Source organism: Gopherus evgoodei, chromosome 7 (genome assembly GCF_007399415.2).
Source record: "Gopherus evgoodei ecotype Sinaloan lineage chromosome 7, rGopEvg1_v1.p, whole genome shotgun sequence".
Classification (NCBI taxonomy): Eukaryota; Metazoa; Chordata; order Testudines; family Testudinidae; genus Gopherus; species Gopherus evgoodei.
In genome coordinates this window covers 98686660-98712623 of record NC_044328.1, presented here as the reverse complement: position 1 = coordinate 98712623, position 25964 = coordinate 98686660, and the positions used below count along the sequence as shown (strand labels likewise).

The 25964-nt window shown below is 55.0% G+C and overlaps 2 protein-coding genes across 2 annotated transcripts in view; both read left to right on the top strand.

Annotated features, from left to right (window-relative positions):
- The first annotated feature begins 281 nt into the window (after positions 1-281).
- On the top strand, positions 282-8032 carry LOC115654628 (solute carrier family 22 member 6-B-like). Its single transcript, XM_030569156.1, has 10 exons — positions 282-650; positions 3203-3306; positions 3573-3727; positions 4156-4324; positions 4649-4772; positions 4936-5054; positions 5919-6136; positions 6609-6717; positions 7352-7555; positions 7960-8032. Exons 1-10 carry the CDS (start codon positions 282-284, stop codon positions 8030-8032), a joined length of 1644 nt encoding a protein of 547 aa, XP_030425016.1.
- Positions 8033-13868: 5836 nt separating this feature from the next.
- Positions 13869-25964, top strand: part of ATG2A (autophagy related 2A) — a 37704-nt gene continuing 25608 nt past the window's right edge. Inside the window, 9 exon segments of the mRNA XM_030568810.1 lie at positions 13869-14155; positions 20120-20282; positions 21271-21414; positions 22352-22454; positions 22875-23037; positions 23387-23533; positions 23780-23876; positions 25091-25255; positions 25807-25949. Of these exon segments, the coding sequence (XP_030424670.1) occupies positions 13985-14155; positions 20120-20282; positions 21271-21414; positions 22352-22454; positions 22875-23037; positions 23387-23533; positions 23780-23876; positions 25091-25255; positions 25807-25949 (1296 nt within the window). The 5' untranslated portion in view covers positions 13869-13984.

The following is a 25964-nucleotide window of genomic DNA, read 5'->3' as shown; positions in this document are numbered from 1 at the left end:
TGTCCCATTTCCAATTTCATGACCCAGCTACTTGCCCCATCCCCCCAGCACCTTAGTAGATGAGTAATGCTTCTGAGAAGTATGTCCTCTGCTGGACCTTGTTCCCTTCCTCACTTCCTCCACATTTTCAGCCTCCCACCTGACTCTGCCCTTGATGCTGGTCAAAGATTTACCAGGGCCAAAGGCCGGGCTAGGGCAGATAGATTGATTGCTATACGAGCCAGGGGCTCTGGAGAAGAAGAGCAACCAGTCAGTCAGGAAGAGGTTTCCCCACAGCCTCCATGGCCCCTGATGTCCAGCTAGAGAAGGAGCAACGTATGGGCTTCTTCCAAACCATCCTTGTCGCCCTGGTCTTCCTCCCTCTCCTCATGGTGGCCTCCCATAACTTCCTGCAGAACTTCACAGCTGCTGTCCCCAGGCACTGGTGCTACATCCCGGTCGGAGACAATGCCACCACAGAGGTGACTGGAGACCTGCTGAAGATCTACGTTCCTATGGATGGCAACCAGGAGCCAGACAGGTGCCTGCGGTTCAGCACCCCACAGTGGCAGCTTCTGGCCCCTAATGGCACCAGCACCAACGCCACTGAGCCCTGCCTGGATGGATGGGCATACGACAGGAGTGTCTTCAACTCCACCATCATCACGGAGGTACAGAGGGGAGCGTGAGGGGATCATTCCAGGGGAGCGGGGACCTGGAACTGTGACAACATTACAGGCTGGTTATCTATCCAGCCACCTATCCATTCTCCGACCCATCTATCTATGTTCCCACCCAACCACCTATCCATCCATCCACCCCGCCCCCTCGGTTTTGTGCTCTCATCCATAGTATCTGAGCCTGTCTCATGCATTAGATTGGCATAGCAAGGTGCCTAATGGACTACATGGCATCTCTGGCTCTCCTTCCTCTTGGGGGCATACAGACTGTGCTTGATGTAGGGGGCTGTTGGATCAGTTTGGTGGCAAAGTGTTATCTAACAAGCAGCAGGACTGTCGGGCTGTGGCTTAGCTTCACGTTCTCTGGAAGTTCTCCCTGGGCCTGAACCACTTGGCTGGCCACACCTTATCTCTGTGGCAGCCAGCCTGGGCTTTGTGGTCACCGTGGCCCTGCAGGAGCTCCCTGCCTTGGTCAGCCTGACATGGAGGAGATGTCTCCACAGTAGCTATGATCTGATCCATGAATGCCTTTGTAGACCAGGACCAAGGCTGTGCCCTGGCAGGGCCTGGAGCAAATGATGGGTGCTCACAGCCCTGCAGTGCAGGGACCCCCGTGCTGCCCTGACTCACTAGAGGGAACCCTTGCATTGCCTGCGCAGTCAATGTCAGCCGGGAGGTGACACAGGGCGGGGCTTCTGAGCCAGCTGGAGGTGGGAGGAGCTAGCCTGGAGGCTGCCCGGTTGGCCATGCTCCATGATGACTCAGTGAGATCCTGAGATACCCTCTCAGAGGTTTCGTCACCTCAGCTAAGGCCCAGCTAGTTCAGTAGTTGGATGGAGACCCTGACAGAGTTCTCAGCTTCTCTGGGGAGCCAGGCGTGGGGCTCACTAGGGGCTGCTTTTCCCGTGGAGTCTGCACTGATTGTGCTACTGCAGGGAGAAGGGAGGTGGCTCCCTAGGGGGTGCTCTTAGTGCTGACCCCAGCAGTAGGGGATGCCGTGCCACAGGGAGCCAGCTGGGTGACTCAGCGGGGGGCACTCCCCTCTGAACTGGTGCTGGCCCCCGCGTGGCACTGAGAGTTTCTGTGCTTTAGGGAGCCGGGTGAGGGGGGACCTAGTAGGGGGCACTGCCTCCTCGCAGGCAGTGCTGACTCCAGTACGCCAGCGCAGTGCTGGGGGGGCAGTGCTGCAGGGAATGGTGGGGGGCTTCAACAGGCGCTGGTGTGCCATGGAGCAGCGCCTGGGCTCAGTCCTGCTCTACAGGGTGGCACCTCTGCCTTGGCATCACCCCTCCTGGCGCTGCCCAAGGGCCTGTGACTCTGTGCCCCTCCTGCCAGCCCATAGTAGCCTGCTGTGGCAGAAATTCAGCCTGAGTCACCCATCTGAGAGCCGGGATAATGGATGACAGTCCTGGTGTTTTCCTTGGCGGGGATCCTGTGCCAATCCCTTCTCCTGTTCTTAGCACACCCGTGACATGTCATGCTGCCAGCTGCCCCATGACCAGCTGGGTTACATAGTAACCCACTTGGTACAACCCATGATCCCCTGGTCCAGGCCCACCCATCATTCAAGACCCCAGATTTGGCAGGGGAGGAGGGACGCTGTCCTGTCCCCCCAGCCCTTGTGCGGGGCTGTGGAATCTCAGCTCCAGTCCAGGCTGCACGGACAGTGCCGGGCCAAGGTGGGGCTAAGGGCTTTGTCAGCAGCAATGGGTGGTACACGAGAGTGTGGTGGAATCAGCAGGGCATAAAAGGGGCAGAGGGCATTTGAAGGCATGGGTGCTGGCAGGCTTGGGTACAAGGTGTGGGGGTCACAGGACTCAGGTGGGCATGGGAGCTGCAGGTGGGCATGCAAGGGAGGTTTTGGGTGGCACAGATGAGCTGGGGCAGCTGGGCTGGCACTGGTGGGATGGGCAGCAGGGGCAGCTGGGCTGGTGCTGGTGGGGAGGGGCAACAGGGGCAGCTGGGCTGGCGCTGGTGAGGATGGACAGGAGGAACAGCTCGGATGTCCCAGCTGTGCTCTGACCAAGTGGGTGCAGGTGAGCTCAGATGGCCCAGTGGCAAATGGGGAAGGGGCACAGACAGGCACTGAGAACCCATCAATGGCTTTGGATGGCACAGGAGGGTACTGGGATTTGGAGACCAGAGTTGGGCTCAGATGTGGCTCAGGTGGAATGGGGAGAGCTCAGGAGACGGAGGTGGGCTCAGGTGGGCATGGATGGCGCAGTTAGGGATTCCTGTCATAGACAGGCATGGGCAGCACAAGTGTGGTGGGTGGCACGGCTGGGCACTGACTGATGTGGGAGGCTCAGCTGGACATATGCCTGGCACAGTCGGGCCCTGGCCCCTACTTGCTGCCAGGGTACAGATACTAGCCAGGACTCAGGTAGCTCAGGTGGGAGGAGGAGACATAGCTGTGGTTCCTGGCCCTTTGTGCCAGCTGTGTCCGTGAAGCCCATCTGACTATGCAGTCAGCCCTTTGCCCAGCAGTGCGGAGTGCCATGGGGCACCCCTGGATTCACACCCCTCTCCCCACTCCTCTCCAGTGGAACCTGGTCTGTGGCCAGCGTGCTCTCAAGGATTTTGCCCAGTCCATGTACATGGTGGGGGTGCTGCTGGGAGCACCGGTCCTCGGGGGCCTGGCGGATAGGTGAGTAAAAGAGTATCCCCCCTCCCTGCCCCTCCCACATTAGTCCCATGGGCCAATCCAGCTGGGATCCCCTCACACATCAGCCCTATGGGCCCATCCACCTAAGTATCCTCCCTAGATCAGCCCAGCCTAGTATCCCACCCTGCATCAGCCCCATGGGCCCATCCAGCCCGTATCCCCCTCATACCTGCCCCCCCGATCAGCCCCATGGGCCCATCTAGCCCGTATCCCCCCTTTCTCCAATGGTGTTGTCTCCCCTGCTGCAGACTGGGGCGCCGGGCACTGCTGCTCTGGTCCCTGCTGCAGATGGGTGTGATGGGCACCAGCGCCGCCTTCGCCCCCAACCTGGCAGCCTACTGCGCCTTCCGCTTTTTCAGTGGCATGAGTACTGCGGGCTTCATCCTCAATGGCACCAGCCTGAGTGAGTGGGGAGCTGGCATGGGGGGGTGAGTGTGAGGTTGGGGGTGGGGCCTGAGGGACTGGGGGTGTGTGAAGAATGGGGGACAGCGAGGGGCATGTGTGTAAGAGTGGATGTATGTGGGGGGCTGGTGGTGTGGGCTGTGGGGGAGCTGTGATTGGAGGCTTTGTGTGGAAGGGACTGTGTGAGGGGCTGTGTGGCAGGGGGAAATAGGGAGGTGGTTTGGGGAGGGGAGGGAGGGAGGGAAGTGTGTATGAGGGTTCTGGGGGGCAGGCTCTATGTGTGGGTGCATGGGGGGCAGCTCTACCCCCACTGCCCCACCCTGGGCCCACCCAGTGCAGAGGGGTGCGGGTTTGAGCCCTGCTCCCCAAGGTTGGGCAAGCAGGGTGAGGTTGGAGGGTGCCGCGTCTCATCCTACCCATTGCCCCCAGCCCTGGAGTGGATCCCATCCCAGTTCCGGGCCATGGTGTCCACTATCCTCGCCTGCAGCCTGACCCTGGGCCAGCTGCTCCTGGCTGGACTGGCATACGCCATCCGTGACTGGCGCCAGCTGCAGCTGGCATCCTCAGTGCCCTTCTTCCTCTTCTTCCTCTACAGCTGGTAGGTGCCCTTGGGGCTGAGGAGCACACATCCACAGGGAGCCACAGCTTCAGGCAGGGGTGGCATTATGGGCTCAGGAGCTGCAGGACCCTCTGTCTGGGAGCCCAGAGGGGGCCCAGACCCCATGGCAGCGATAGCCTGTCGCCTGGTCCAAATGGAGACCCTGTAACCCTGTTCCCCTGATAGACCAATTGTCAGGGAAGCACAAAATCCCAGATCTGTTGCCCAGAGCCCTGGGGACATGGGTGCCCAGTCTTCAGCAGGCACCATGCCGTCCACTCTCTCTCTCTCTGAGCCCCGGTGCAACCCCCCGCGTCTCTCCAGGTGGATCCCAGAGTCTGCACACTGGCTCATCATCAACCACAGGCCTGAGAAGGCTCTGAGGAACCTGCAACGGGTGGCCCAGATCAACGGCGAGAAGCCAGAGGGGGAGGGCATCTCCCTGGAGGTATGGGGCACAGGATACACTGTGGGGTCTAGTGGCTAGAGATGGGGGGACTGGGTGTCAAGCCCCAGGGTTCTCTCTCCCTGGCTCTGCCCATCTCCCTCTCTGGAGAAGAGGTGTGATTATTCTACCCTGCTCTCAGCTCCACCCTTGTCTCCCTCCCCAGATATTGAGGCTGAAGATGAAGCAGGAGGAAGAGAGCTCAGGGCCCTCCCGGCGCTCTGCCCTGGACCTGTTCCGGACAGCGCCCATGCGTGGGGTCACCTGCTGCCTCATGCTGGCCTGGTAAGGGGCTCCCCTTGCCTCCATAGGTACCTCCCCAGGCTAACAATACTAGTGCGATGAACTGACTGGGGAGGGTGATTGCACCATTGTCTCTTGTTGAGTGTGATTTCCCTGGGCTTAGATGGCAGGGGGCAAGGCTTTGGTGCAGCTTTGTGTCAGAGCCTCTATACTGCTGGCCAAGCAGGGGGATTCCCCAGGGCTTAGACAGCATGAAGTGAGACTAAGGAGCAGAGGAGGGGATTCCCCTGGGGCTAAGATGGCAGGAGGTGAGGCTTAGGGGCAGAGGAGGGGGATTCTCCTAGGGCTTAGGTAGCCGGGGACGAGACTTAGGGTCAGCTGTGTGTCAGAGCCCTGTACTGCTGGCTGAGGAGGGGGATTCCCTTCGGGGCTCAGATGGCAGGAGGATCTGAGTTCTAGTCCCCATGCTGCTTACTCTCCCGGAGGATTCCATGGTCAGCAGAGTGTTTATCCCCACAGCACTGACTTAAGCTAAGAGAAGGCATGGGGGAGGCTCAGTTTTGCTTTGGCCCCCAAGTGTCTGGGTTTGTAATTAGGCAGGGAGTTTCTCCAGTGGGGGAACCCCCTGTAAGTAAATGTGGATGTCACCAAACCCTGTGGGGATCCCCCCATGTGAACAGACAAGTCTCTCTCCCTTCCCCCCACCCGAGCAGCTGGAGACAAAGACAGACAGAAGTGGGGAGGGAGAACCAGACAGACCAGAGGACGGGGAGAGACAGACATGAAGGGGAGACAGACGGAAAAGAGAGGGAGAGACAAACAGAGGGGAATGGGGCTGGGAGACAGCTAGACTCTCTCCCCATTTGAGCCCCCCCTCACCTCAGTTCTCCCCATCCCATCCGACAGGTTCTCCAACAGCTTCTCTTTCTTCCACCTGGCCCTCGACCTGCAGCGCTTTGAGGGCATCAGCATCTTCCTGGTGCAGCTGATCTTTGGCGCTGTGGACGTGCCCTTCCGCATGGTGGTGGCTGTCGTCGCCAACCGCCTGGGGCGCCGGCTCACGCAGGCTGCCTGCCTGGTCCTGGGGGGACTCTTCATCCTGGCCAGCGTCCCCGTGCCGCAGGGTGAGTCCTGGGCATTCGGCCAAATCAGCATAGCATTCCCCGCTGCTCTGGACTTCACCAGCATGCAGTGCAGCCCAGATCAGACCCGGTAGCCCCCACTCTCTGCCATCTCAGATCAGACCAATGGGCCCATCCAGCCTGGTATCCCGTCCTCCCTGCTGTGCAGAAAACTGAGCCTTTGATGATGCGGTGGAAGCTGGGTGGCTTTGGTGGTGGGAAGGAGGTTTGGCCAGTGGCCGAGATTGTAGCCCTACAGGTGGCCCAGGGGACTGTAAGTGACCGGTGCCCCTGCCCAGCTATGGCACCATGAAACACCAGCGTGGCAGGTTTGGTCCTGGGCTGCCCATCACCCAGGGCTGGGTCTCTGAGTTAGTGATAGGCACCCCCAGAGCAAAAGGGGATACAGCACATTGGGGTGGGGGCTCTTCTCAGCCTGATGCATTCTGGGTCCTCCTCCCCTCTCTCCCCCTAGACATGGAGGTGCTGCTGATTACCCTGACTGTCCTGGGAAAAGGGCTCTTCTCCTCCTCCGCCAGCTGCTCCTACCTGTACACCACTGAGCTCTACCCCACTGTCATCAGGTGAGTGGGGTGGCGCCCTCTGCTGGACAGCATCAATGGAGGCAGCATTGCCTGAAGCACAGGGAGCAGGGCTGGGAACCTAGTGACTTGAGATGTTCAATCTAATACCCCCCGCACGGTGAGGAATGATGCCCTGAGGCCCAGCCTAAGGGTCCCATTGCTCAGGTCCAAGGTGTCCCTCCCTGGGATTCCTCCCTCATTCAGCTAGCCATTCCAGTCCCTCCTCAGCTGGGACATGGTTGAGCTCTTTGGATGTCTCCAAACATCTGCGCCCTCCGGTCCTGCTGGGGGAAATCCTACTGAGCCTCGCCATTTGGCTGGGACACTCCTGATTTCAGCTTCCCCCACCTGGGGTCTAAAGCAGCTGCTTCAGTGTCCCAGTGGGAGAGCCCTGGAGCTGTGCCTGGGGCAGATCTTGATGGAGGGAGCAGGCCAGTGATGTATTTATATGTCCAATGGGGAGGTGGAGCTGAGAACTGATGAATGGGAATGAATGGATTTGACTGCAAGGGGGTTATGCAAATAAAGAGTTACCTATTCATAAAATATGCAAATTATACCATCTGCTTATTTTTATAATGTATCCAGCCTTAATGGGATTGCTCAGTTCTCTGTGGCTTCTCTTTCTCCCCAGGCAGACAGGGCTGGGGGTCACCTTCATGATGGCCCGTCTGGGAGCAGTGGCAGCCCCCATGGTGCAGATGACCCAGGCTTTTGTCTCTTTCCTGCCCCTGCTCCTGTTCGGGGCAGTGCCCATCACAGCTGGCATCCTGGTCAATTGCTTACCAGAGACCTTGGGGGTCCCACTAGCCGACACGATGAAGCAGGTGGAGGACAGGTGGGTATGATGGGCACTATGTGAGGGCAGAGGCAGGACTGTGTGTGTCGCAAACATGGGTGTGTGTGTACATGGACACGAGAGTGTGAATGTGTGATAGATAGATGGATACAGTGTGTGTGGATGGATAGGGGGTGGTGTGTATGGGGATGGCTGGATAGATAGCTGGGGTGTTTGAGATAACTGGGGATGTGTGTGCATGGTGATGGATGGATAGCTTGCTATCTAGGAGTGGATGGATAGCTTGCTATCTAGGAGGTATATATGGGGATGGATAGAAGGACAGATCTTAAACACTTTACACAAGCCTTGGATGAAAAGAGAGAGTAATTCATTATGAATAGTTCTTTTTAATGATTCAGCTGTTTGGTGCTTTTGTTCTTCTTTTCTCCCTTTGTTTTCAGAGCAAGGAAGAAAAGGAGCAAGAAAGAAGAACTGAGGAAAGAAGCCAGGGGAACCAAGAAAACCAAATTTTAAACACAGGCTCTTGTGTCAGGCACTGGACTGGACTCTGGAGACCTGACTTCAAATCCTGACTCCCTGTGTGACCTGGGACGTGTCACTTCGTCGCTCAGTGCTCAATTTCCCCATCTGTAAAGTGGCGCTAATGATGCTTCCCTGCCCCGTGGGGGCTATGGGGCTAAATCTATCAATCTATGGGAGGCTCAGATACTAGCATGATAGGCCCCACTACAGAACTAGATAGAGATAGAACCAGACAACCAGCCTTTTATCACAGAAGCAAAATCTTGAAAAGGTCCTTTTTATCTGGGATTCTGCAGCTTGGATTTTCAGTTTTTTGGAGTTCATTTGCCACAGGATGAAGAGGGGAGACATTTCTTCCCACTAGGCTGACTGTAAACCCTTAGAGAGCTAGTTAACTCCTTCTGGCACATATCCAATACTACACGGAATTGACCTGCTTGCAGTGCTTTTCACAACTGATTTACACATGGCTCATCAGGGACTGGCAAATGCTGGGGCAGAATTGGTAGATTGGACTTTGAATCCATTTTTTTAGCACATATTAACATGACGGTGTTTTATTCTGTATACTTAACCTTTCTCCATATCCACTAGCTATATAGAAAATTCCATTTGCTAGAAAGGGTTTTGACATGGAAGGCCTTTTGTGTGACCTCTGTTGAAATGCACCTATTTAATATTGCCGCCCATCAGCCATAGCTGGGGTCAGAACCTTGTACATTGGTTTCCTGTCAGAGGAGAAGTGAGTGAGACAGAATCAGTCGGTATTTTCTTAGTGTAGCCTGTTTATCCCCTGTACTATATGCACCAGTCCTGGAACAGAGGTGGACACAAACAGAGCTACAGACAATCCCTTTTTTTGTAAACTCCACCCAAACACCCATGCCCAGTTCCCAGGGAGCTACTCTGCCCCCCAGAACTGATGCGGTTTAAAAAGATTCAAGCAAAGAGCAGATTCTCTTGCTGCTTGCAACAGCAGCACATCTGGAAAGAAAATATTTACATCACAAAACCAACAGTGATACAATGTGGCTTCAAAGACTCAAGGCTGGGGAAAATAACCTGTAAGGCTATGTGTGACAGCACCGTCTGGTGACACTCCCCCTGCCATAGCATCATCAGCTGACTAAAAGCCATGCTGAGGAATCAATGGGATGCTCTTCCTCCTGAAGTAGTACTGACTGCAATGGTCCAAGCCTGGGGACTGTATGGACCGTATGCAATGTGTGTTTGCTATGTTAAGTAGCCAGGTGGGGCAGCCACCTGCTAATACTCTGGGGTCACAAACTGGTCCCATCCTGGTTTCAAAATGGGCACTGGTTTGTAGTGATGGGCTCCAACTCCTGGATCCCTCCTGCTCAGCCCCCTATGTCTGAGTCTGATTCCCTGTCCCTGCGCTCAGTCTCCCATGGTTATACCGCATTTCTGACACCCTTCTTGAGCTGCCTAGACCCTGGAAACAGTGCCCCAGTCCTTCTGAATCCCCAAGTTGCTTATCTGTTTCTCTCCTGGAGTCTACCTGGCTGTGGGAACCTTGGTTTTCCTAGGTACACTATTCAGGGATAACTCAGCAGCAAAGGAGGAAACGCACACACTTAGCAAAGGAATTTCTTATGCATGCGTGTGTGCTTGCACACAAGGCAGGGCTCATTCCCTCTGGCTGTAGGCAGCAGGGACGCACGTGCACACACACGCAAACACACGCAAACACACATGTAGACACACTCTCTTTAAGTGTTGGAGAGTTACAGATCTATGGAAAACAGCAAATTCCTGCACTTCAGCCCCGTTTACAAGGCCCTGGGTTTGAGCATCAGCCTGCTAAACCCAGGGTTGTGAGTTCAATCCTTGAGGGGGCCGCTTAGGGATTTGGGGATTGGTCCTGCTTTGAGCAGGGGGTTGGACTAGATGATCTCTTGAGGTCCCTTCCAACCCTAATAATCTATGATTCTATGATTCAAATGTTCCTTCTGGGCCTTGTGTTGTGTCTGTGGCCATGGAAATGCCACCCTCTGGCTGGGGAGAAGCACAGTCTCTGCCCCTGTGGATCAGGTGCAGCTGTGTGTTCAGGCTTCTGGGCCGGGTGATTCCTTTTGGCATTGCCAGTAGCTACCCAGTTGTTTCCCCGGGAGACAACCATTCAGTGCTGATGCCCTTTGATCACTCCGTCACAGCTCACAAACCCTCACAGCGGGTGTGGGTTTTCAGAAGTTTACATTGGTATTTGGGATTTGCATTTCAGCTGTGCCTAGGAGCCCCACTTACAGGCCAGGGCTCCATTGTGCTAGGTGCTGTACGTTATTATTTCGTTGCTGGCGGAGGCCAGGCAGTACACCTGAGGAGAAAGAACAGCATCATGTTACCACTTGTAATTTTCCTAAGCAGCAGCAGGTGGCTTCACAGAGCTTCCTCTGCTTGCTGCACCAAATTGGCCTTATTGTAGTGGAAACTGGGCTCTTGGAATTGATTGTTCCTGCTGGCCACTGATTTTGTGATTGCTGAGGAGCCTGTGGAGTTGCCTGTTGGAGGCAGATGGAAAATAAGATTATTATTGTTAGAAAATAAGATGACTGTGGCGTTCCCCTCTGGTGTTATCCGGACTGGTGATCTGCTATGTCACTCCAATCCTTGACGCTGGGAGCCAATCTTACCCTGCTCTGCTGTGGGAACCACCACTCCTCGGCTGTTCACCACAGCCTCTAGCACGTAATCTGCTCCTTTGATTGTGCAACCGAATGACACTAGCCAATATCTCCAGTCCCAGACACAACCCTAGGAACCTCCTTCTTGTAGTGTCCGGTTGTGCTCACTGGACGCTGCAATCTTATATGAGTTCATCAATTTAACAAAGAAATTGATATGTACCAGGCTTGTTATCACAAGGGGAGTCTCTGACACACTTCAAACCAAACACACTGCTTCAGGTAGAATAAACAAACAAATTTATTAACTACAAAGATAGATTTTAAGTGATATTAAGGCAAAAAGTCAGAGTGGTTACCAAATTAAATAAAATATAAGCACACAGTCTAAACTCTCAACCCTATTAGACTGAGCAACATCTAGATTAAGCACCTTTTCTCACCCCATTGGATATTGCAGTTCTTAATATACAGTTTGTTCCTTAAACTTGGGCCAATCTCCTCTGTTGGAGTCTTGTCGTCTTCTCAGTGTCTTACTTGCTTCCAGAGAAGGTGTGGGCAGGAGAAGGGCCTAGTATGTGTCCACTCTGTCTGTTTTATACACTCAGTCCATGTGTTTGGGGAGCACATGTCCAGGCATGTCAGGGGGGCATTACTGAGTCTCCCCAGGCAAGGTTGAGCAATTCCCTGGTGTGGCCTCATGAAGGTGAGTCACTGCATTGTAGTTCCCTTGCTAGACAATGGCTCTTGATGGCTTGTTTGACACCCCGCCTGTTGCCTCTGGGGAGCTAATATCTGGCTGATTCCCCAATTTACAGCATGTTTTAGTGACCACCATAGAACACAATTCTCATAACTTCATATGCATTAATGATGCGCATATATGGATAGAGAAATGACTTTCAGCAGATCATAACCTTTCCCCTGATACCTTACAAGGCATGCTTTATATGTAAGATCACGATTATATGAAAATGAGGAATATGGGGTTACAGCACACTCCCCCAAGGTATAGAATGTCACACTATTGTTATTTGTTCTCTGTACTGAAGTAGCTCTAGGAGTTGCAATCACGGACCAGGTCCCAATTGTGCTAGGAGCTGTACAAACACAGAACAAGTATAGGAAAGGAATTGTCTAACCACAGCTGAAGCTGCTGCCCATCATGGATTCTCCACAATCTTCCCACTTTCCCTGTGGAAGATTCAGTTTGTGGGGTTTTGGCAGCTGCCAGGAGAATTTGGGGAAACCATAAGATACCACAGCATCCCCTCCATGGGCCATGCTGCTGCCTGGGTAGTCATGATGTTGTAGTGCTCGATGCTGCAGCAGCATATGGACACCAGCTTGTGGTGGTGTGCCACAGCGAGGGCACTTTGCATGTGCTGCCAGGGTGACATTTCTGCACTACCACCGGGAGGCATTCTAGTGCAATTGGGTGATGTTTTGACAATGCCTCACTGGCTTTTATCCGTGCCAGTTGTTGACATTTTCCTGGGGTACAATGGCATTGTAATAACACGGTGCAGCACTATGACATCACACAGCTAATCACAATGTGATATCAGAATGTGACACGGTGACATCATGAGGAAGCACACTGACCACAATACAGCTAGCACGATGGTATCACTGTCTCACAATGACATCATAATATAGTGCTAGGACATCACAAAGCAATGCAATGACATCATAATGCTGCGCTATGACATCAAACTACAGTGTTATGATATCACAATGTAACACAGTTGATGTTACAATGCAGTACTATTATTGTTGTTGTTCATCAAGTTTAGTATGGTATTGCCTAAGGACCAGACAAGAATGCTACCCCATGGTGCTAAGCCCTGCACAAACATAGAGTAGCAGGCAGATTCTGCCTCTAAGATCCTACAATCTCAATAGATCAGAAAGACACAGCGTGGGGGAAGGGGTATCCTACATAGGCAGAGCAATCTATGTGATGGCAGCAAACAGTATGTTAGTTTAATGATTTTTGGGGTATGGGGAGGTTTTATTTTGGAGCGGAGGGGCTAAATGGGAAGAAAGGTGTAGAAAAGGATGATGAGGGGGACAGGGCAAGGGAGGAGATGGTAAGAGAGACAGGTGTAGAGTGAAGCAGAATGAAGAGAGTGTGAGGGTGGTAGAGGATTAGAGCAACCAGCCAATCAGCATATGGCAGAGAAAGTTCTACCAAAACTGAGAGCAGTTCTTTGGCTGTCCAAAGGTCCTTCTTTTGGCTGCTTTTGTTCCTCCCAGCTGGAGTTTCTGGTTGGTTTAACAGTTTCACAGAATTTAAGGCTAGAAGGGGCCATTAGATCATCTCCAGTCTGACCTCCTCTATATCACAGGCTAAAGAATTTCACCCAGTTACCCATATATTAAGTTCAAATATTTTAGTTAACATCACAGCTAAAGCATTTCAGTCCTCAGGAGACTGAACTGGTATGTGCTATGGGCATGGCCCTGTCTGGGCCCAACTTTATTATGGCATTACAGGAGGGTGAAATGACACCACAAAAGAGCACAGTGACATCACCACACAGAATGATGACATCACATTCCACTGAGAAGACATCACAATGTTATTGCATCCCGCTAAGTTCCCGCCAATGTTTAATTGAAGCTTTCCCATCCCTCACCATGTCCCCTTCCAGGCATGGTATTATCTGGGGCTCTTGGCTGACGGTCCAGTGGCTAAGACTCAAAAGCCTCGAGTCTAGTCTCCGCTATTTATTTGCGTGTGACCTTGGACAAATCACATAGCCTCTGCCTTAGTTCCCTGTCTGTAAAATGGGGTCTTAGGAACTATTTCACTCCACTTCCTCGTATTGGCCCCTTCCCGCATGCGCTGTGCGGACGGGTGGGTGGCACGTATCTGGCACTAGGGGTGTCGCTTTCTAGCGCAGCCCACTGCGCCCATGCGCAGTAAGGAGGTATCGGGACCTATTTAGCGCCCGAAGAGTCCATTTGTTGCTCTGGTCAGTGGGACGCATGCACGGTCCCAGCCCCTTCACAGCGGCAAAAACGTGCGCACACGCAGTCTCGGTCTCTGGACTCTATTTCATACCTGCCTGGGTCGCTTTGTGGCGCTTTCCCGAGGAGCCAATCAGAACAGAGCGCGAGGGGACGGGCCACATTCTCCCAACCAATCAGTGCGGGGCCTGCCCTGCCAGCGGGCCAGTGCTGGGAGAAAACAAGCCGGCCGCGGAGCCGAGCGGGGCAGAGGGAAGTGGAGGTGGGGAGGGCGCACCCCGGGTTGGGTAGAGTTGCCTCCAGGCCCCCTGTCCTCCACCCAGCCATGTCCCGTTGGTTCTTCCCCTGGTCCAGCTCCATCAAGAAGCGGGCTTGCCGCTACCTGCTGCAGCACTACCTGGGCCACTACCTGGAGGAGCGGCTGAGCCTGGAGCAGCTGAGCCTGGACCTGTACCAGGGCGCCGGGGCGCTGCGGGACATTCACCTCGACATCTGGGTGAGGGGCCGGGGCAAGAGTGGGGGCGCTGCGGGACATCCACCTCGACATGGGGGGTGGGGAGCTGGAGGGGAGAGGTTGTGTGCTGCACGACATCCACCTCGACATGGGGGGTGGGGAGCTGGAGGGGAGAGGTTGTGTGCTGCACGACATCCACCTCGACGTGGGTGAGGGGGCTGGTTGGGACTAGGGGAAGCCAGGGCACTGGATGAGTGTGGCTGGGATTGGTACCCGGGCTGGGGGACATCGACCGCAATGTATGGGTGAGGGGCTGGGAACTGCTGGCAGGGTCCATATCTGGGGCCCAGGATACTGCGGGGCCTTGGAGAAGGACAGTGTAAGCCAAACGGGAAACAGGATGCTGAGGTGGAGGTGGAGGGCAAGGTTGGTTGGGGTGGGGCTGGAATCTGTGCTGAGGCATTGGAGGTGGCATGGGCCTAGATCTGTAGCTGGGAGCTGAAGGGGAAGAGGGGAGAACCAGGTGATGTGGGGAGCCCAGATGGGAGTCATATCCCCTGATCCATAGGGTTGAGGGCCTGGGATGGGGCTCAGGGAGGAGTAGCAAGGATCTTGAGAGGCATCTGCTTATATACGTAGGTGAGGGACACAGGGCAGTGTGACTCTGTGGGTGAGAGGGGGTTGGGGTAGGGACTAGGTGTATGCAGGGCCAGAAAGCAGACTGGTGACTGGGAAGAAAGGGTGGGTGCGATTAGTGACAGTGACTGATTCCACCAGGAAGAAATTAGCTTCAGGATGGGTTGTCATCCTTTGTGTGTTTCACTGTCTCCCAGCTGTCCAGGCAGTACTCCTTGCTCAGGGTTGTGTCTCTGAAATACCCAGCTTATAGAGCACTAACTGCACTGTGTGTTTTTGGGACGAGGGGGGAATGGACCACTTGGGAAGTGGCCTCATGGAGGAATTGGTTAATTCAACTCCCACCCTGTGTGCTAGGATGGTCTGTGGGGTGCTGATGCTGGTATATTTCCATGGCCTGTTCCTTGTGGATTTCATTTGCTGGAGGTGAAGTTCCATTGAGCCTATCTGGCCAGTCTCCTGGCTAATAGTCTCCTTACTCCTGCAGGGGAGGGATAGCTCAGTGGTTTGAGCATTGGCCTGTTAAACCCAGGATTGTGAGTTCAATCTATGAGGGGGCCATTTAGGGAACGGGGGTAAAAATCCATCTGGGGATTGTTCCTGATTTGAGCAGCGGGTTGGACTAGATGACCTTCTGAGGTCCCTTCCAACCGTAATCTTCTGTGATGTGAGACAACCAGGAAAGAGCTGGACAGACAGACACCCACCCTTTTCTAGTCCAGTGCTCTGTCTCCTACCCCTATCTAGGCTGGTATGAAGCTAATGCTAGAAGTTTCACCCCCACTCCTGGGGAGCCCAACTCTGTAGTCTTACCCCATGTGGGGTGTGTGCTTGTATTTGAGCCATTCACCCACTTAGCCCACCCTTACATTTCTTCCCCTGGTTTATATTAGCAGCAGTGCTGTGCCTCAGTTTCTCCACCTTCCTTGGAGCTGGGCCACTGTTCCTTGTCTTCTGCCCACCTTGAGGTGGGGGAGGGGCTGCTGTAGCTGCTGGGTTAATAACCTTGCTGTCACCCCAGGTGTAGTGTCTTAGGGAAGTGGGGTATGTCCCTGAGTCGTAGGTCATGTCATCAGGTCCCAAATAATAGCCCAGCATTGTGTTGTGGCGAGTGTCAGGGCCCAGTTTCCAGTGCCCCAGTGTGAAGGGAATGAGGGGACAAGGAAGCAGCATGGGGCCTGGGGTGCGTTGCTCGTGGGGTGGGGGAGGTTGGGAAGGAGAATCAGAGTGGAGCCAATCAGTGAGGCTGTGGCTTGGAATTGAGGGACATCAACAGAATGCAGGGGAGAGAAGAGCCTAGGAGGCTGAGGGATGGGTTATGCTCAGTGATTCTCAAACTTTTGTCCTGGTGACCCCTTTCACATAGCAAGTCTCTGAGTGTGACACCCCCCCAATAAATTAAAACTTTTTTAATATATATTTAACACCATTATAAATGCTGGAGGCAAAGCGGGGTTTGGGGTGAAGGCTGACAGCTCGTGACCCCTGCAGGTAATAACCTCATGACCCCTAGAGGGGTTCCAACCCCCAGTTTGAGAAACCCTGCTTGCAAGCATGTGCTGTGATTCACCTTTGAACTCTTGCAGAGGGGAGAGCACCCCCTGCTAAGTCCGCACTCCACTTTCTGAAGCACAAGCCCCCTTCAGCACCACTCTGGGGCTGGGACATTGGGTTCAGCACTGACTGGGAGGGGAAAGTGCTGCCTCCTGAGCCCCTCAGTCGCTGAAAGTGTCCCTGGCATTATGGGGTGGTGCTTTTGTGTGACATGTCCCTGGTGGCAGTGGTCGCGTTCTGATCCAACCTTTGGGAATTGGACTCTGGCAGCAGATGGCTCTTGGGTGTCTGTTTCCTCTGGAGCTGATCCCAGTGCAGTGTATGTATGTACCTCTGCGTCTTCCCTGGCCTGCTCAAAGCTTTCATGGCTGCTGCCTGTGGGGTCATTGGTCATCAAGCCCCCATTATTGCATCACATGCTGTTAATGGAGATGGAGGTGGGACAGGGTCACAGTCACAGAGAGGGCGGACACCACAGAAGCTGGGTGAATTGGCTGGCCTCCAGGTTTGGGCGCTGTAAAGCCATGAGCTGATGCATGTGGCCATCCACCTTCCCATCTCCTGTCCCAGTTCTCCACTCCCCTGCCCCAGAAATGCAACCACCTTAGGGGTGGGGCAGCTGGGAGGATTGGGGGTGTGGGGAGAGTCCCCATAGGTTTCTGCCACCTGTACCATCTCAGATCCTGACATCTCATGGCTGGTGGATATTTGGGCCCTGGGACAAAGGAAAGGGGAATGGGGTCTGATTGGAGCGAGGTGGCATGGGGGGAGCAAGGCTGTTGGCGGACAGTCTGCTAATGAGTTGTGGCTGTCTCTTGCCCAGGGATCCCTGCCTGATGCTGCCCCCAATGCCTGCACTGCTTCCCCCGGCTGGTGGGCCCTGACAGCCAAGGGGGAATGGGCTCCTCATGGCATCTGAGGTGCTGCAGCCTCATTTAATCCTGTTCTGTCCACAGTTGCCTGGCCACTCTGGAATTTGCTAGAGTCTCTTTGGCTCCCTGTTTTGGGAATGGACCCCCCGGGCTCTCCTAAGCTGCATCTGTGGCATCCTCTGTGGAAGCCTCACTAACGTTAATAATAAATTTCTCCATTTCTCTTCCCCCGAAAGGTCATTTTACACATGGGTAAACTGAGGCACAGAGCAATGGCAGTGACTGGCCCAAGCTTGCATGGGGGTTCAGTGGTAGAGTGAGAAATGGAATTCCACTGCTGTGTGTAGCAATTGAGGGGGAGATATTTCTGATGTCAGTATCAAAATGGGGGAGTGGGGTCAAGAGAGTCAGAGTGGGGCAAAGAGCCAGAACTCCTGGGTTCTGTCTCCAGCTCTAGGCCCTCAAGTGGTGGTGCTATATTGCGAGTGGCTTGGTAATGCCAGTTGCTCTTGGTTGTGCCCTGCTGGTTGTGGGGTTAGCCTGGCACCGTGGGTGAGGCTGCGCTGCATGCATGTATTGATGGTGTGCCATAGATACAGAAAATACCAAAGGGGGAGGGGAGAGTGTGGGTAAGTGAGCGATCAGACCCCAGGGCTGATGAATGCCCTGGGCTCACGCCAGCCCTGGAGCTGCCCATTAATCTGCTCTGTGACTCAGGGTTTCCTGACTGGCTTCAAAACAAGCACAGAGCTTCCCTGTGGGGAGGGGGAGAGGAGAGGTGTTGTCTCTGATTGGGAAACTGAGGCACAGGGGCTGCACCTCCCAATGGCACACAGTGAATTAGCAGGAGAGCTGGGATAGAACCCAGGAGTCCTTTCTCCCAGCCCCCTGCTTACTGCTAGACCTGACTCCCAGCCCCCCTCCTCTAACCCACTAGATCCCCTCAGGAAATCTGCGCCCTCTTGTTCTCTGCACTGGCCCAGCCCTGCCTTAGTTTCCTTGCCAGGCCAGGGGGTGGCAGTGGGGGATGTTGCCATTTTGGGCTGGCCAGCCAGCCCGTAATCCTAGTGCCAGTGAGTCCCACCCCTTGCACAGAGGTGGCTGTTGTCCTACCTGCTGGGGAACAGGGCTGCTGTCCTTCATGAGTGGGTTATAATTAGCAGCTGCGGTCACTGTACACCTGTTAGAATGATGTTCCCCTGGCATGCTGGGACTGGCCTTGTGTGTGTCCCCATCGCCACTACTGTGTCCCACTGTCCCTCCTTACCTGCCCTCCCCTCCCTGTCATGTCTCAATCACCCTCCCTATTCTTGGCTTTCCAGGAAGCTGTTCCAGGAGGCACAATACAACCTCAGCTGGCTGCCGCTGGACTGGCTGCCTCGTTCCGCTCCTGTTGAGCAGTATTGTCTAGTGGCCAGGGCACTGGGCTGGGAGGCAGGACATTTGGGTTCTAGTCCCAGCTCTGCCACTGTCTCTCTGTGCCTCAGTTTCCATTCCCATCCTTTGTCTGTTTCGATTAGAAGCTCATCAGGTCAGGGACTGGCCAGAACTGTCCTTGTGGGGGCTGATGCGATTGGGGGATCCTGATCTGGTCTGGGGGTGGGGGTCTGTGACTCCCAGCCCAATGGGGGCCTCTGATTTGGGTTGAGGGGGGGGATCTGTGCAGTGCTAGGGGACCCTGATCTTGGTCTATGCGGTGCCTGGTATGACGGGGGACCCTGATCTTGTTGTGTGCAATGTTTGGTGCCATAGGGCCCTTGATCTTGGGAGGGGGCAAGGCAGGGCTGTGCAGCCTCTGGCCTGATGAGGAGGGTCTCCGAACTGAGTTGGGATCCCAAGCGTTATTGTCAGAATAATCCAGTAGCCTTAATACTTAGCATTTCTATGAGGCCTTCAATTAAATAGCTGGAAACCTTGTACAGACAGCCTGCTACTTCCTCTGCTGAAATAGTTTTGCAACCAAGTCACCCGACCTCCCCAGCCCTTTTCACCAGAGTAGATTTTAGAACAACAATCCATGTCATCTGGCATCAGAGGGAGGATTCCCAGATAAGAGTGCAGCATGCAAGAATCAGCTGGCTGCTGGTGACATACAGCCAGCTCTGGAGCGGGGCACTACAGGGCATGTTAGCCTAGGACAGGAAGTGCAGCTTGAAGTGCCCAGGGTATTTGTACCCTGCTGGAATGTGGACAGGCCAGTTGGATTCACACACTTCACCACTCACCATTGAGGTTAACGATGGGCCCTGAAGTGGAATCTGGCTGTTCCAGGCACTAGGAAGTTGTGAGCTGCCTCTGCCTGGAGGAGTGGGGAATGCAGTGCTGAGTCAGCTCCCTGTTTCCAAAAAGGTAGCAAACTGCAAGCCAAGCAGTGGCACAAGCTGGGGTGGCTGCTGGGAGTCAGGACTCTTGGATTTTATTCCTAGCTCTGCCCTGGCTTGCTGTGTGACCCCACCCTCCCTGCCTCAGTTTACCTATTCAGAGAATGGTAGGTATCAACGTTACCTTTAATACTTGGTGTGATGCTTAACCCCTCTGTCCTTCATTAGGGAAGGTTTGAAGGGGTAGGAGCCCATGGGAGCGCAGGAGCTTAGTGGTCTTAGCAACAAGTTGGAAATCCCTTGGCTCAGAGATGCCGCCAGTTTGAATCCTTACACAATCACTTTGGGGCCTGGAGGTTAAATAAATGTGAACTCCATGAAGCTCTCAGCTGAGGGCAACTTTGAAAATTGACATCCACTTTCTCTGCTGTCTTTGGTCAAATACCCTGTGCGACAGTGAAGGGAATATCTGCTGGATTCCGCACTCCACTCCAGAGGTACCTGTATCAGCGCTAGGCAAGGGATCCTGGTATAAACAGCCTCCTTGCCCCACCCCAGAGGTGGACGCATCTCTGTCTCAGGTGAGTGATCTCTGTCTGAATGTTCCTCTGTTCTCCATGCAGTCGGTGAATGAGCTCTTGGAGTCAGTGAGCACCCCACTGGAGATTGTGGATGGCTTCATCAACAGCATCGCGGTCACTATCCCCTGGTCGGCGCTAGTGACGGAGAACTGCACCGTGGAGGTGACAGGGCTGCAGATCACGTGCCGGCCCAAGTACCGCAGTGGTGAGAGCTGGGCCTGTGGGGTGGGGCTGCTCCCAGCCTCCTCCTGGTGTAGGGACATGGCCACAGCAGCCTGCGCTCTGGCTAGTGCCTGCTCCCTGTGCCTATTAGGGGTGTTGCTCCTTTAGCTCCAGCTGCGGAGGCCTGAGCTCTCAGAGTGTGTGGTCCCAGGGGCAGGCCGGTAGCTGGCACTGATGTCTTAATTTGCTGTTCTTTCTCCCTGCAATGCAGAGGTGCTCAGCATCTCTTGCCCTGCTTGGCATTTCCCATAAGCCCTGGTGATGATCAAAGGTCACAGCTGGCCAACTGTGTGAAGTGGGGTCCCCCCATGTGAGTTTTGCCCTGCTACCTGCAAGAGAGGTGGTTTTAACAAACCTCTTGGGGATCCTGCCCCTGTCCCAGCCACGCCTCGATTGGGGTCTCTGCTAGCGCACCGCACGGAGATGGACTGCACCTGACGTGAGGGCTCCAGGGTGGGGACTGACCTCACCAGCTGGGGTTCTGGGAGCGAGTGGCTGCTTCTGGAGGGTCGTTAGCCCTTTCAGAGCTGAGGGGCTGCTTGGATGCTAGCAGAAATAATTAATAGGGGCTCTTAAAATTGCTCCTACAGACATCTCTCCCCACCCCCTGCCAGGGTGAGAGTATGAGCCCCAGCCCCATCACTGCTAGGTGCTGCACAGACCCCTCCAGGCCTGAGACCAGGCCCTCTGGGGGCGGGTACTGCACAGACCTAGTGAGAGACAGTCCCTGCTCGAGACAGAGGAAGAACTATCCCCAACGTTAGGTGTGGAAACCAAGGCCTAGTGCTAGGGTAGCCTGGGGCTTGGATCCTGTTTCTGCCTGAGTCCCTTTCCTGTTCTGTGCCTTTGTTTTGCGCTCTGAGGTGGATGGTGAGTGTGTGCCTGCTGGGCATTGCCTTTGGTGGATGGGGCTGGCAGTGCCTTCAGAGTTCACTGCCCCTCAGTAACGAAGTGCTCCTCCGTTCCCGCAGCCACCCCGGGAACAGAGTCTCAGAGCTGGTCATCATGCATGACCACGAGCATGCAGCTGGCCCAGGAGTGCCTGAAGGACCAGGCTGAGGAGCCCCCCCAGCCTCTTGAGGGCCTCGAGATGTTCGCCCAGACCATCGAGACGGGTGAGTCTCTCCCAGGATCTTCTAGGGCAAGAGCCAAGGAGAATCTCATTGCAGATGGGGAACCAAGGGGCAGGTGGAGACCCAGGAATGGAACTCAGGAATCCTGACTCGTCGTCCCACCCTGCTGTGACCTGTTAGAACCAAATCCAGTCCCAGAGTTGGAGATTGGGCTCTTGGGTTCTGTTTCCAAGCCTCCCATGCTCTAACCCACACAGACCCTACTCCTGTCTCAGAGCAGGGAATAGAACCCAGGAGTCCTGGCTCCCAGTCTAACCACTAATCTCAGTGGTAAGCAACTTTTCTTCTCTGGTATAAACTCAGGGTAACATGTACAGAAGGGTAGCACAGTGGTCTCCAAAGTAGGGGGTGCACGGCAGGAGGAGCATGTTTTTTTGGTTTTGTTTTTTTTTGCTTCGGCAAAAATGGTAGAGCCGGCGCGGCAGGGGTGCATGCTCAAAACATTTTTACTGATAGGGGTGCACATTCAAAAACCTTTGGAGACCACTGGGGTAGAAGATAGATAAAATGCTCCCAAAACATACCACTCCACTGCACCCCTAACCTCCCAAAGGGGAATAGTTGGAGAGAGATTGTGGCAGATGTCAGTTGTGTGGCTGAATGCCAGATAACCCGCCCTCCATAAGAACCAATATGGGACAGAGGGGAGAGGCTTAATGCAGAGCTCCTGGGGGTGGGAGATAGTATGACCTAGTGAATAGGGCACTGGAGTAGGAACTTGGGAGACCTAGATTTTATTCCCAGGTCTACCACTGTGACTTTGGGCAAATATCTGTGCCTCCATTTCCCCATCTGTAAAATGGGGATAATAATACTGCCCTCCTCTGTAAGCACATTGAGAGCTACAGATGGAAACAGAGGTAATTACTGCAAGATGGTCCCTTAACGTCTTTGGTTCTCTCTGGCATCCCCTGCCCAGTGCTGCGGAGGATCAAGGTGACGTTCCTGGACACCATTGTTCGGGTGGAGCATGTACCCAGCAGCTCTCAGACTGGGGTGGCCCTAGAGGTGCATATTAAAAGGTAATGGGGGTTCTGCTCCTGAGTGTGGAAGGGGGTTTCTGATGAAGTGTGGAGAAGGAGACTGTTCCCCTGGGGATCCTGTCAGAATTTGAGCTAAGCTGGGCTAAGTCAGGCTGCTACCTGGATGGGAGACATCCCAAAAGGAATGGAGTGGTACAGGAGCCATGTGGGGGCTTCAGTGAGGGGTGCTCTTCCCCCTTTCAGTGTCTTCCTGATTCTCAGCATCCCTTGCTCTAACCATCAGGCCCCACTCTTCCCCCAGAACTGGGGATAGAACTATGAGTCCTGTCTCCCAGGCCCCTCAGTGCTCTAAGTGCTAGTCTAAGTGCTAAGTACCCGGCTGTCTGAGGCCACCTTTGGCCCAGCTCTGGTACCCATGGGGCTGTGTCTAACTCTGTCCCCTGTGACTCACTCCCCCAGGCTGGATTACTGCGACGAGGCAGTGAAGGACCCTAACCAAGTGCTCCCAGTTGACATCCACCAACCCCCGGCCTTCGTGCACAAGATCCTGCAGCTGAGTGGCGTGCAGCTATACTACGAGGAGTTCCCTGAAAGCGCAGCCTCGCCTGTGCCTGGCCCCCAGGTACCTCCAGGCACAGCCGTGGGAGGGGAGAGGTGGGCCTGCTTGAGGGAGGGGAGTGGGTCTAATGTATAGGAGTCATGGCTCCCTGCCCCCTGCTCAAACCACTAGACCTCATTCCCTTTTCAGGGCTTGGGAAGGAACCTAGGAATCCTGATCTGAACACAAGGCATGGGATTGTAAGAGAGAGCTTCTGGGTTCTCTCCCCAGCTGTGTGCATTGGCAGCTCGGTATGCCCTGGCTGCCATGCAGGGAGAGCCCACTGAATCCTTTTGGGATGGGAGGGGCTGCTGGTCCCAAACCAGCCTCACCCTTTGTAGCAACCAAACTCTTCTCCTTTCCATCTTCCCAGCCCCAATCCCAGATGAGCGAGTCGTTGTCCTCAGCCAGTGGAGAGGCGCCTGAGTCTCCTGACCGTCCCCTGCAAATTGGCAGCTGTTCTGGCTACATGGAGATGAGGATCAAACTCAAGCAGAACGAGGCCTTTCCCGGGCCCAAGGTGAGAAACATTGGGTGAGGGGGATCCCAACTCCCCATTTTCCCAGCTGAAAGGGGGTCTTATGGAGATGTGGCACAGTGCACCACCTAATGCTGTTCACCTGTGGAACTCGCTGCCTCAGGAACATCCTGTGGCTGGGAGAAGAGCCAGACTGGATGGGCCCATTGGTCTGCTCAGTGGAGGTGTGGGGGGGGGGGGGGGGGAGAGGAACCTGCCTAGTGAATTCTGCTTGTCTCCTCTCCCCAGCTGGAGCTGGATGGGAAGCTGGGATCCCTGCACCTCTTGGTCTCCCCCCAGCAGATTTTCTACCTGCATGACCTGCTGACAGCACTGAGTGTCTCAGGTGAGCCACCGCTGGGAGGTCGTTCCACCCTTTCCTCCACCCCGGCTAAACACAGCTCTTGGTAACACCTAGAGAGGCTCCTGGGCTTTGTCCCCAGCTCTGAAAGGGGTCCAGTGGGTTGGAGCTGGAGGAGGCTGGGAGTCAGGACGCCTGGGGAGAAGAATCGGGGGATCACCACCTGGTTTGCTGGCTTGATGCTCCTTCTGTTGTGAGAATCTTGGAGGAGCTGCTGCTGTGATCTGGACTCAGCTATCCATGCCTAGTATCCCTGTGACCCTGCTTTTGCAGCTCAGCTGTCTGTCTGGGCACCACATGCCCCTTGCCACCCCTCTGGATGCTCTGCCAGTGACAGGTGCTGGCTGGGTTGCAGCCCTGTCTGGGGAGGGCGCCAGAAGCTTCAGCCCTTTGCCTGAGTTTGACCCCTGCAGGCGGTTGGGGGAAGCTCCTTCTGATTGGCTGCCTGACCCACTTGCCCACCTCCTGGGGCAGAGCAACCAATCAGAGCTGCTGAAGGAAGAGTTCTCTCTCCCTTGGTCAGCCACCTGAACCATTCCCCCAGGAGGGGAGGTGGAGGGGAGAAGAGCAGTCCTGAGGGTTCGCTAGGTGTCCCCCCCATGAGAAAGGCTTAGGTGGGCTGAGAGGAGGAGGGAGGAGCGAGAGCCCAGCACCTCAGGATAGCTCATCTCCTGCCCTCTCCCTCCTTGCAATGCCCAGCTTGGGAGAAGAGGGTGGGGAGAGAACCCCAGGAAGAGCTGAAGTGAGGCCACAGCAGATGGGGCTGGGGGAACAGGTTTGGTTTGGACACTGGGGAGGCAGAATTAAGTGCTGGGCAGGGGAGGAGCAGAAGCGGCTTTGCAGCAGGAGCTCTCACCCCCCTGCCCTACATCACCTTACCTAGGCAAGGGGTATGGGCAGCGCCCCCTCATGCATGGAATGGGCAGGGCAAGTCCAGAGACAGTCCAAAGCCGTCATCTTTTCAAACGTCTCGTGACTGTTGGGGGACTGACTTGTGCCAGCTTCCCAAGATCAGTACTTCCCTTAGGGTGGGGAGATGCTCGCTCAGCGGGGCTCAGCTGTCTCTGCCTGGCAATCCACGTGCCAGTGGGATCCAGCCCAAGCCCCTCTTTCCCCACCAGTACCCCAGCTGGTCCCCAGGGGCTATCTCCTCTCTGCACCTCCCTAACTTCCACGGCTCCTCCTCTCCCCAACCCAAGAAGCCAATGGCCTACAGGAGAAGCTAAGCAAGAGCCGCCCACTGGAATCTGAGGACCTGAAGCTGATAGAACAGGATCTGAGCCAACAGCTGCACGGGGGCCAGGGCTTGGGGCCAGGCCGGCTTGAGGAGGAGTTGGAGAGCTTCATGGGCCTAGAGAACAGAGGTGACGTCTGGGTGAGGTGCACTGTGGGAGGAGGGGTGTCAGTGCTAGACTCTGCCCTACATCAGGGCCTGTGTGCTGCAGACAAGCCCCTAACCCTGCCTGGGGAACCAGGATGAGGAGCCTTGGCCCATTGGCTCCAGAAGCAGCATAGGCCACTCCCACTTGAGCTCAGGGAGGATTTCCCTCAGCTGGCAGCAACAGCAGGTCTCTTATCCTTTGTGTGGCCCTGCCGCTGCAGGGCGATGGAAATTACACACTGGGGCACTACAAAACCAGAGCATGGAGTTGTGCAGCCAGACTCTCACTGAGCTCTTCTGGTGTCCCTCAGTCCCAACCCACCTCCTGTTTGTTATCCCAGCCCCACTCCCCTTTTGCCCCAGCTCTGCTGGTGCTCCTCAGCCCCCTTACTGTGTGAAACCTTATATGAGGGCAGCACTTTCTGGTGTGCCTGCCCCCATGTTGCATGGTCTCCCAGTACAACAGGCTGCCAGTCCCTCTGCTGGGGCTTCGCCTCCCTCCCGTGACCTTGCTTCTCCCCCTTTGCTTTCCAGAGATGTTCTTCTCCATGGCTGCCATGACGAGCAGCGTGACCTCCGTGCGCTCAGTCAGTGATCTCTCCGACATTGAGCTCGACTCTTCTGTGCACAGCGACTACAGCGCCTGCCCCCTGCAGCCGCCTTCCTTTGCACCGGGGGTGAGAACTTGCTGG

Coding starts and splice junctions, on each gene's coding strand:
- LOC115654628 (XM_030569156.1), top strand. CDS start 282: ATGGCCCCTGATGTCCAGCTAGAGAAGGAGCAACGTATGGGCTTCTTC. Junction 5,055..5,918: donor TGCTGCCTCATGCTGGCCTG/GTAAGGGGCTCC, acceptor CCCATCCGACAG/GTTCTCCAACAGCTTCTCTT. Junction 7,556..7,959: donor ATGAAGCAGGTGGAGGACAG/GTGGGTATGATG, acceptor CTTTGTTTTCAG/AGCAAGGAAGAAAAGGAGCA.